The 12111-nt window shown below is 32.4% G+C and overlaps 1 protein-coding gene across 1 annotated transcript in view; it reads left to right on the top strand.

The window, feature by feature from the left end:
* Positions 1–2839: 2839 nt before the first annotated feature.
* Positions 2840–12111, top strand: part of LOC117176782 (brain-specific homeobox protein homolog) — a 35030-nt gene continuing 25758 nt past the window's right edge. Inside the window, exon 1 of the mRNA XM_033367079.1 lies at positions 2840–3187. Coding sequence (XP_033222970.1) covers positions 2840–3187 — 348 coding nt within the window. The remainder of the gene's footprint in view (positions 3188–12111) is intronic.

The raw sequence follows: 12111 nt of genomic DNA, 5'->3' as shown, positions 1-12111 counted from the left end.
ATAAATGATCGATCTAGCTCAAAATCCTATCAAACCTAGATATTGATTGGACCTACAATTCCTTCAAATTTCATTACCATTGTTCTTTAATTTTTCGAGATACACTGCAGTCCCGCTATATAGAAGCCGTTTCGGGGGTACCTTTTATCTCCTTCGTACAAACTCGGGACTCGCCAAACCATAAACAATCAGAGCCGTAAGAATCGTTTCTATTGGAGTTTCGTCTTAAAAAATATTTTTTTATTTGTAGTTTTGCCATATTGGTTTTATGATATCATAATAAACGTGAAAATGTTTGTACTATAAAATAAAACTTTATAAAAGCACTGATTTTTAAGTTTGTACCTACATATATCAGGGTGGCCATTTTAATCGAAGAAAAAAATCGCCTGTCATTTCCCATGTCTTTCTCGGTTCGCAAAAATTGTTCACAGATAATCAAATAAAAAATTCTAACTCTAAGGCTAAGCATCTTTTCATTTAAATTAATGAAAAAAAATTGAAGCATTCAAATTCGAATCTTGAATTCTAAACTTTTCAAATTGACGTTTTAAAATTTTGCGATTAAAAAACTTTGAAATCGAATGCTCAATAATTTACACGTATAAAATGGAAAGTAGGAACCCTTTCCAATTGAACAAGTTTAAATGAAATGCAGATTATCTGCAAATTTAGAATTTTTAACTTTTAGAAATTATAGAGTTCAAAGATTCAAATTCAATTCCAAAAATATATATCCACGTGATCATTTTCAATGCTCTAAATTCAAGACTGATTCCATGAACTTTAAAATTTTCAAAATTTGATAATTTTTAGAAATTTCAACCTGAAAATATTGAAAATTGAAAAATTAAATTTTTTTAACTCAACACTTCGTAAAGTAGAAGAAAAAATATTTTCATTCATTTTCCACTTCAGCCACTCAGATTTTTGAGTGACTGAAATTTAACTAAAGTGTATGTCCTGCGACCTTTTTGTCGATGACTGAAAATGACTAAAGCAGACAAGATTAACCGCCGAGGATACTGCTCGCTTTTTTCATACACCCCTGTGTTGTTGTGAAGTTACTCCGCTGACCTAGCAGCGTCACTGTCTTGCCCCCTTGGACTATCTTTTCATCTATAACGGGAGCTTTTATTGTCGGACTGCAGTGTATATATATAGTGAACAGAAAAAAGTCACACACACACATAAGAAAATTTTTTTAAATTGTGTTTTTGAGCTTCCTGGGTCAAATTTGATCGATTGAATGAAAAATCCGAAACGAAGCTAATTCTAGATGAACTCAGAAATCCGAATAGATTATAATCGAATGTACCAAATAGATTTTCTATCTGGATTTTTTTTCAATTTGGAACACATTTTCCTTGAAATAATGTATTTAAAAAAAGATATAAAGTCTTTTTAATAAAAAAAATGATGGATTTAAAAATAAATCTATTGAAATAAATATTTTATGTCAACAATGGGTTTCCTGTTTCTACTTATTATTTTGATATTTTTCTATCTATATGTTAAAAAAGTGCTAAACGGTTATGTCACACCACGCCACCGAAAAGCGAAAACGGCGGCGCGCCGCCAATAAAACAACCCAAATGGACACTGCTGGTTAGAAGTCTTTCGGCGCAACTCTCTAATAACATTATTTTTTAAATTTATTTTTGAACACTCGGTCAATTTTAAACAGTTACAAGCAAGGTTATCAGCCAATCCAAATCGTCAAAATGGCTCCATCTGAATTTGTCTCGATTAAAATTTTTTATCTATGTATATTCATATTCTATTTGCATTTAGAATTCAAATAATAAATACACAAATAAGAAAAAGACTCTCTTTTATACACCGTGTACATTTGTACAATTCTTGATTGTACTTTATTTTAAAATTCTATCTGAATGGCGAACCTCTCAGCGATTTAATGTTTGAACTAAAGTAACGCAAAAGCAGCATTACCTGCGAGTATAATATGAAGACGTAAACGCAATAATACATCCGTCGCGATGCGTCGCCTCGACGACGTTTTCCGAATACCTCTGCGACGCCATAATTTCAGTATGTATAGTCTGTAATAGAGTAGTCTCGTGTGAAAACTTGAGTATGCGTTTATACAAGGCTTTTTGGAGAAACGTATGGGAGATGGAGAGAATACAGTCGAGCGTGATGAATTCTCTGGTAACCAGGGGAAACCATCCGTCAGTTCCGCCCCCACGAATCCGGGGCCAACCCCAATGAAGTCGAGCGTCGCGACGCCAACCAATGCGACGCTACCGAGCGATACCCCCAAAATAAGGGGTGTGAGTGCACCACACTCAATTGCAAGTTGACGCACTGATAGGGGCTAAACGGTCCTAGCAGTGTCAAGTCGGGGGCTGCAGATGATCACGCGTGACAAAAGTGTTACGAGCCCTGACGAGAAAAAAAAATTGCGGAAATTGCCGGGACGCGAGATCAAATATAATGAGATAGAATTGATGAGAAATAAAAACTCGGGAATCGTACAGGATATTGGATTTATTTAAAAAAATAGGTTTGTGAATTTGAGTGTTAATTTTAAGTGTCTACAAAGGATTATTTTTTGACTGGAGGGAATATTAGGTGGTGTTAATTGGGCCAAAAATTGAAAATGATTCAGGGTACTAAATGTCCCGATTTGAATTATATTCGGATTTGAGAAGTGAATAAAAATCGTAGGGATTTTTTTCTTAAAATTGGAAATTTTATTGAAATCAACACCAAAGAAATAATTTTAAGATTGGCAAGAGGGAATAAGGGAACTTCTCCAATGATCCAGTCGATTTGGAAGGCTGAGTCGAAGGATCAAATCCGAAAAGGGGAAAGAATGATGCAGTCGACCTGTCAGCAGCAACAGGCTCAGCAACAAAATGGCACATCGACCAGTCGGACATCCTTTTTAATTGAGGATATCCTGAGTCGTAATAATGTGCCCCCTATGCCTCAACTTCATCAGCTTCACCATCCTAATCATCATAATCATCATCATCTTACTCACTCACACACTCATCAGCATCATCAATACCAGCAATTTACAAGCCTTCTTCCTGGATATCCCACTGGTCCGCCGGCTGCTGCTTTTTTTCTTGGACCACTTTTTGGTAGCGTCGGGGTTGTTCCAGGTGTCAGCGAACTTACAGCTTTGAAGCATTGTCGAAGAAGAAAAGCCAGAACGGTGAGATAGTTTTTTAAGTGAAAAATAAGGTTCACATTTTTAAACTTTAAACTTCAAGAATATTTTTCAATTTTACAAATAAAAAACTTGAAACTAGCTATGAATTCGATTCATAGAGGAAGTCAAAATACAAAAATACAAATAGGTCAAACAGAACCTCTCGATTCAATAAATCTTTTCCAAATACAGATTTTTCAATTATTATAAATTACATATATATTTTAGAAAATATCTTTTGTAAAAATAAGGCATCCAACCTTTATCAATTTATCAGCAAACGTCTTCAACTTATATGAGGTGCATACAAAAGTTTCACAGCGTGCACACATATTCGGACAGTCACTTAAAACATTGTAATATACATTTTTCCCAATTGACGAACGTTCAATGAAGTGAATGAAATTTTTTGATGTTCTCGATATTCCACTTATTTTATCATTTTAACGTAATTTAAAATAAATTGGAAGTAATATTTTACTTTTATTATAATGTTTTCCAACACAAAAATTATTTATAAACACATAATTTGACTGAGTAAACATCAAAATATGAAGTTAATTGTCGTTTTATTGAAATTAATTCATGTAACTAACTTGTAATTAACTCAATGTAAAAATATGACAAAACTAAGTAGATTATTAGTATAATTAAAACATTGTGTTAATTTAACAAATATAAATATCATATTCAAATTAAAGGGTGCGAAATAAATCAATACAATAAAAATTGTATCCTGGTTTATATTAGTTTTTATAATTGTGCTATAAAAATAATAATAATGGAATTATAATTTGCATGTATTAAGCCTCGAGAAGTAAACATAATTGTTATTGGACTTGCAAAATTTCGTAAATGGATCACAACAAAGGATATTCGTTAAATACAAACAAATTATAATTATAAAATAAGAGCGTACTTCATCATGTCACAAATCATTGTGTTTACACTTATTGTAATTAATATCAACAGAAAAAAATTATTTTATATTGATTTGAAATACATTTTTCTATTCAGTTTAAAATTGAATAATTCCAAACTTTTTTTAAAATTATCTATGAATTTTTACGAAAATGTCTACAAATTTTTCACTGTAAATGTCATTTTTGATAATTAGTGAAAAATATATATTTCTTTAATGATACAAAAAAGTTAATAATGAATTTTCTCAAATATCGAAATTATTCGAAAGCGTTTGTAGAAATTTATAATTTTCTAAAAAAAAACGTATTCAAAATAATGAAAAACTATACTGTTTTTTGAGGTCCTCAATTTTGCTGTTTTTTTCGTAGAAAATTGTATGTTTCATCTTAACTGTGTGTAGAATTTCGTAATTTTCTGAAAAAATAATGATAAAAACTTTAACGAACTTTCGCAAATCGTAAATTTCCGTCGTTTTTTTTGCAGAAATTCGCAATTTATTACAAAAACCTAGAGAAAAACTATAAAAATTAAACCTTTATTTTGGGGTCCTCAATTTTTATTTATTTTTTTCGTAGAAAACTGTATTTATTATTAATTGTGTATAGAAACTTGTAATTTTCTAACAACAAAGCTCGTATCTAGATTCACCAAAATTCGGTGTATGTAGCACAAGTATTTTCGATGAGCTTAGACACTGTGAAAAACCACACCTAGTCTTTGGGAACGTAGAATTTCGTAATTTTCTTCATAAAAAATCATAAAAAGCAAGGAAAGCCTTCCAATATACAATATTGTATATTGTATATTGTATATTGTATTGTAAAATTAAATTGAATACACATAAAATTGAGTCGGCTTAAAATAAAATTTATAAGGATTTATTTTAAATCTATAAAACAACATTTTACATATGAAAAAATTACATTTTCACATTAAAAGTTGAAAATAAAACATTTAAATGTTTTTTTAACTGTATGCTTATATGAGAAAGCTCATTTTTCTCTTAGACTAAAGATGTTTTTAACCCAATATGTAAAGGCATTTTTGTTAGAGTTGGATTTTCAATCATTTTTTGTATTGTAATGAATTGATCTGAGGAAAACAGTATGCCTAATTTAACGTATTGGGCAAAGCCTGTTTTTACCCCAGCATTCAGGGAGTAGGTAGCAGTTAAATTCATGATGGGAGAATTTGCAGCTGAAGGTGGGATCCAAATCACCAGAATCTCGGTCAAAGTACATGGAAAAATGTCCAAAAGTACCGATTCCGGGATCGAACCTCGGACTTCCAACTTGAATTCCGAACGCCTAACCGCCTAAGCGACCAAGGCTCTTTATTATTATTAAAAAATTAGGCATCCTTTTCTAGGCTTAAAATGGCTACGAACAATATGTGAAAGTCATTTTTTATTTTTTTTATTTTTGAACGGGCTACACGGGACAATGTTTCAGTACATAACATCAGTCGCGGACGCATTTTTTTATTGTAATCAAGTCCAGTGCAGAAATTGCCCTATTTTGCCCCATTTAAAATATGACACTGACAAGGGCCACACCAGTTTTTCTATTTAAAAAGTAAATTAATTAAACTACGATCGGTCACGCAAATTAAAATATAAACATCTGTCATTAACTGTCGTTGTTTAGAATTGAAAATAATAAGACTACTAACACATATCTACATTATAAAAAATTTGTTTTTGGAGTCTTGCAGCAAGTCGAGAATTCACTAGAGATACTCTGTTACGCCATACATCTGCCCATGGTGAATAGACACAAGGAGATCAAAGTAATGTAACGAAAAATGAGCATATATAATATAACCTCAAATCAATAAGTGTCAAATATTATTTATGAAATTATTGGGCCATGTAATTAATAATGATTAGTTTAAAGTCATAACTTTCTGCGCAAGTGTAAATGTGGTATAAATTTTTTGAAAGTCGTATGAAACTTAAGAAACGTAAGTAAGGATAATATGTACAGGAAAATAATTTCGGTGATTGAACTCGTTCTTTTATGATAAATTATTTTCATAGGTCTTTTAGTATTGTACTTACCATTTCGATATTGCACTTTCACTTTATAAATTATATATTTAATGTACAGAGTATATTTTATAGAGTATTTAATTGCACATGAATTGAGATCATATTATTCTTTTCACGTTGAGGGCCATATTTGTACATATTTTCATACTAGCTCCACGCACAGGAAGTTCAGACGCGTGTACTTCGCGAAAAAACCTGCTAATTTTTTGTGAAGTCAATGTACAGGACTTTGGTCTCCTTGTGCCTATTCTCCATGCATCTGCCATTGTCGTGCTCGTCGAACGTTTGGTCAACCTAATCTAGTTTGGATGGTTGGTGCGGTTGTGTGTCGATGATATAAATATTCTCATCCAATATTTTTTTATAAATATTTTGTACACAGAAACATAATGGATAAAAAAGAATACAGTAAAAAAGTAGTTTTTGCTTATTATTATAATTTTTAAAATTAGATTATACCTTAGAATAATTGAACATGCCCTGAAAAGTTTTGACTAAGTGGGGCAATGATCCGCAAAAGCCTTATATGTGATGTATGGCCCTTATGAGTTTACACGTGCTGGACCACGCCTGAAGTAGGGAAAACTCGCGAGTTCCTTATCAGGTCCATACTTAGATTTCTGTACGAGGTGCCTAATTTCAAATTTTGAGCAACGCCCATTCAGTTCTAGCCTCGTTATACTACCGGAAAAGGAAAATGTAAGAGGAGGTACAGACTTTTAGATCAATCAAGAATTCCCGTTTTTCTTATTAAAATAACAAGTTTGTTCTTGAACACTGTCCCGACCCAGGTTGCCGATCAATCTCTCTAGCGACCACACCAGGCGAAGAGCTTTACAAAGTCATCTAGCTCTCTACTCGGGCCCATTCACATCCAAGGTCTTTCATTTCAGGCGTCGCTCACTCCACTGACACTTATCATCCTGCATTTCATATAAACTATTTGCCGCCACATTTTTACGTATAGGCATACAAATTTAGCTTCCTTTGCGTCCATAGATTTTCTCATGCAATCTTTTGTGTTTCTATGGCTTTTTATACCTTGTTACCTTAGACTGTAATTGACAAATTTTGGCCTTTCTTTCCTTTTACTCTTTCAATATCTCCAAAACAAATAAAGAAATATTTCTCACTCTTGCCAAACAGTGTTTCCTCTGCACCAAATTCTTTGAGAATCCTCTGATTACTCAATTTGTCCATTAGCGTTTTACTGCATACATTCCACAGGAATTTCATGTCAACTGTGTTGACTTTACTATTATAATTTTCTGGGCAAGTCCATATCTCGCTACCGTACACTACAGTGGGTGCAATTACAGAATTATATATTACAATTTTGTCTTCTTTTTTATAAACTTACTTTTGATGATATCTTCTACACTGCCGATAACCTTCTTACTTCATCTAAACGCCTGCCTATCTGTCCGCCGGGGTATCCCTCAGCAGTAAATAACCTTCCGAAATACACGTACTTATCAACTTGTTTTGTCCACACATGGTTTTAACCATGTTGATTTTAATACCCATATTCTTCATGCTAGTATCCAGCCTCCTCAAATTTCTCTGCAAGCCTCTTCACTGTCTCGAGGTCCACGCCATCTTCGCCGAAGAGGGTAATTCTGAGACACCTATCCATGAATAAAATAAACAGCCAAGAGAACATAATGCATCGTTGCTTAACACCTTACCACTCAGATTAGTTTAGTTTTCGTTTTAGTTTTTTTCTTCACTCGCTTAGCCTTACACTCGCTTTGCTCCCTGCATGTAGGAGTCATTCATTAACTCCACACTCGTTCAGCACTTTTCAGAGCTTACTTCTATCCACTTTATCAAATTCTTTTGTCATATAAACAAACGTATAGAAAACCGGTCTGTTTACCCTTAAAATTTTTTCTGTGGTCTGTCCTTAACATATGAATAAGTATTCTGGAATATACCTCTGATACCTCTTTAATTATTGTAGTTGCTTTTATCGCTCTTTCCTTTGTGAATTGGATGATAATCGTCTTTTTCCAGTTATATGAAACTTCCCCCATCTCGGTACGTAAATTCATAAATTTTTTCATTCAGTGAATTATATAAGCGCCATCGCTTTTAAACATTTTAGACGCAATATCAACCACACCAGCAGCTTTGCCATTCTTTAAGTTCCTAAGAGGGTACATATACTTAGGGAGAAAAAGAAAATGCTTTTTTTGTGAATATTTTTAACATGGATTTTAGTTATTGAAGGCCTATATTATACAATTCGAATAACATATGTTTCAAGTAGTTACAGTAATTTTTTATATAGAAATATTTTAAAAAACAAGCGAGTTGTCGTTGATTTCGCAGAGGTCTTCAAATAAGAAAGGTAGTCATACGGTGAACCACGCTAATCATGACTGGCTTATCTCAAACAAAAAATACAAAGTGTTTAGTTAAAATACTATATTCCCATGTACTTATCGTGCGATTCTTATAAAAATTTAAGTTTTAAAAAAAATTGCGGATGTTTGAAATTTGATTTTTGATAAAAGTGTCTTATTTTCCAATTAAAAAAAAAAAGAATAGCGTGCTAAATTAAAATATCTGCTAAACATTAAACATTTGTTAGCGATCGGTTGAGCCGTTATGGAGATAGAGCGTTCACCGGCTCTAAGCTCCGTTTTAAAAAAAAAAACTCTGCAAAATTAACTGTAACTCGCGTGTTTTATAATATTTCTAGATATAAAGATTACTATAACTACTTGAAACATATGTTACACGAATTGTATAATATATACCTACAATAAATAAAACCCTTCTTTTAAAAAATCACAAAAAAGCGGGGTTTTTTGCTTTCTAAGTATACGTAACCCCTCAATTATATCCCTAATAACCTCAGAGGCAGATTGTTTCAACCGGGTTTTCTAACATATCGATTTCTATATCGCAGTTGTGCTTCTCCATAGCTTCACCTACAAATAATTCCTTAAAAAAGTATGTCCAAACGGCTTTTATTCCGTTCTTTTCATATATCATTCTACTCTTGCTATTCGCAAAGCCGAATAACTCGGTACTACTACCTCCTTTATTTCTAGTCATGAAACATTTTGACAGAATTTTGTTATTTCCTTAAATATCGTTTTGTATTTTCTTATCTTCTTCCGCTTTGATTTTTCCCTTGCTTTCTTTATCTAGTATTTTTACTTTTCTGTTCTTGCTCCTATAGTCATTTTCTAGTCTATTTCTCTCTTCATCGCTAAGGCCTGTATTGTTTATCATTTTTAGATACGCTTGCTTCTTTTCGTTCATAACTACGCGGATTTATTATTCTGAAATTCTATCCGAGCTTCCGGTTTCTGAAAATTCTCTTTCTTGATTCGCGCCTGCTTTGTCCTTGTCAGTTATCTTCCTTCTCCATCGTTGACCGGGGTTAATTTTTGGAACTAAAAAGTATGATTCATTCTGCATATATTTAATACATCTCATAATCCTTATGAATTTTTAGTCTCTCATCCACAACAATAAAGTATATTATACTGTAGCTTTCACCTCTGCACCGAGTTTAAAAAATATAATTGTATGCCTATACACCAAGTATTGTTAATAAACTAGCCCTTTTTTAGCATAAGCTAAACTAATCTGTCCTCGATACCATTCGTTTTCGGATCTCTTGAATGACCATGCACTCTATCCGTACTTTCGCCTTGGACTTCAAACCATCCATTCATATCTTCTAGTAGATTGTTTTTTTCTCCACACGGAGAAAACTAAAAAGTCAAACTTGGAGTGTAAAAATTTAGATGGTCAGTTTAATTCTCTATAGAACTATCTATAGATAGTACCAAGTATCATCAGAAATTTTTGCTTTATATTCAGTTAGTACATTTTTTTATAGTCTCTTTGAATATCTACCGATTATTTTAGACTTAATATCAGGATAGTCAAATCGACACTACAGAATGTCAATCAGAAGTAGCTGCGTCACGACCTTTACCGAACGCAGAGCGAACATACCCGACACCGTAAACGCATTTCGAAACATTTTTAATTAGTTTTAACCATTTATTGATATTTCAAACATGCGTGAAGAGTAATAAAATGTGGAGAACATGGTGGAGAGTATGTTTAGTGAATTTGTTTTTTATTTTAAACGACAACTTCCATATAATTCCGGGGGATAAAGGAGAAACGCGTATCTCATAAATCAGTGCGTGTCCTCTTCATTTTCGACTGAAAACGTGCTCAAAATGTTTGTATTTGTTGATAAAGAAACAAGACTTGTGAGATTTGTAATACTCCGTTTTTAAACTATCGTGCTCAAAACACTATGTTTTCAAAGTTTTTGTGCATATGCAATAGGGTGGTCCAAAAATGCATTGAATTTTTTTAAATGAATTTGTATGCGCGTATCAGCCGGAAATCTGTTCGAATCCACGCAAAAATAAATCGAGTTAAAACTCATCATTTCTCTACAAAATTTGCCATAGAATACGAATAAAATATTACTTTTTAAATATCAATTCCATAAGTCTGTTGTATAGGGTCCAAAAAAAACCCATAAGTGAAAAAATGGATTTTGCGAGTTTTTAGCATTTTTTCCCTATTTTCAATTAGATTGAGGCAATAGTTCATTATTTTTAACAAAAAGAATTGTCCGAACAATTTATTATTATTTTTAATAATATTCTGTTTGAACTATGTTAAAAATTTCAATTTTTTCAAAATTGTTTAACTTTTTGTCCACTTTTAAAACAATTTATTGTCATTGTTAATAATATTTTCATTGCTTAATGCTAGAAAGATGCGTTTTTTCTGAAATTTTTACCTATTTGTATATTTTTCACGTAGAGTCACTTAATAATTAATTCCAAATTAGCAAATAACATAGTTTAAACAAACTTAATCAATTAATGAAATTAATTATTTAGGTTATAAACGAATAATTAATAAACGTTAAAGAGAATCATATTTTAAGAAACCTCTTTTTTTGTGAGTGTACTTTTCTACAAAAGAAAGAATAATTGAAGTGTTCTTCAAATTTTCTAAGTGGATAATATTAAATGCAAATTTTCCTTGAAGTAGCTAGTCGGAGCCTTTTTTTTTAGATTAATATTGATATTAATATTTATTATCAGTTTCAAACAAATTTCCGGGCGATATCAATGAAAATTCAAAGGGAACAAAATTTGGACCACTCTAATATCAAATCATGTCTCAGGCAATGCCATTATTGTGTATCAGGTTTCATTTATTAATTTAGATTTCCATTTCTTAATTTCATGAATATGAATGTAGGCAGAAGAAGGACATCAGATAATAAAGTTGAATCTCTGATATGATTAAGTTAAAGCTTCGAGATAATCAAGCTAAAATTCCAAGGATAATCAGGTTTAAACTCCAGGATCGTCAACATTACACTCTGGGATAGTGAAGCTAACCGTTAAATTTTGATACTTCACGAATGGTACGCTAAACCATCTAGGGGGCTGTTCTATAGCTAAACCACAAATATAGTCAGGTTGGGACTCTGGATGTTCAGGCCGGTTAGCGATTTTTCACCGTGCATGGTCACATGTACCTATACAGTATCGTTTAAAGTGTCCCAGAAGGCGTCTTTTAAATCACTCCTTTTTCCATTAAGTAGAGTGTAGAATGCTATGATAAATAATCTTCTGGTTCCCACTTTCATTCTAACCCATAACAATCTGGGCGATAAAAATTTATGCTCATTGATATGCTATGTTGCTCTCTCATTCATAATCAGACCGACCCTTTAAATACCATGTAATTCACTTCTGATGCCTCACTATTTTAAACACCCAGTCTCTATTCATTTTCTGAAACTTTTTTGGACTTTTCTGGATTTTCGTCCACTAAAGTTGCAATCTACCAGGTGTATACATATGAAACCGGTATTGCCATCTACCGGCCAGTAGGCACACTTGTAGGCACTGTCGGAACTTACCATTTGTGCTAATTGGCGTAT

The sequence above is a fragment of the Belonocnema kinseyi genome, chromosome 7, assembly GCF_010883055.1.
Source record: "Belonocnema kinseyi isolate 2016_QV_RU_SX_M_011 chromosome 7, B_treatae_v1, whole genome shotgun sequence".
Classification (NCBI taxonomy): Eukaryota; Metazoa; Arthropoda; class Insecta; order Hymenoptera; family Cynipidae; genus Belonocnema; species Belonocnema kinseyi.
The sequence above is the reverse complement of the archived record's forward strand: the minus strand, read 5'-3'. Positions and strand labels throughout refer to the sequence as shown.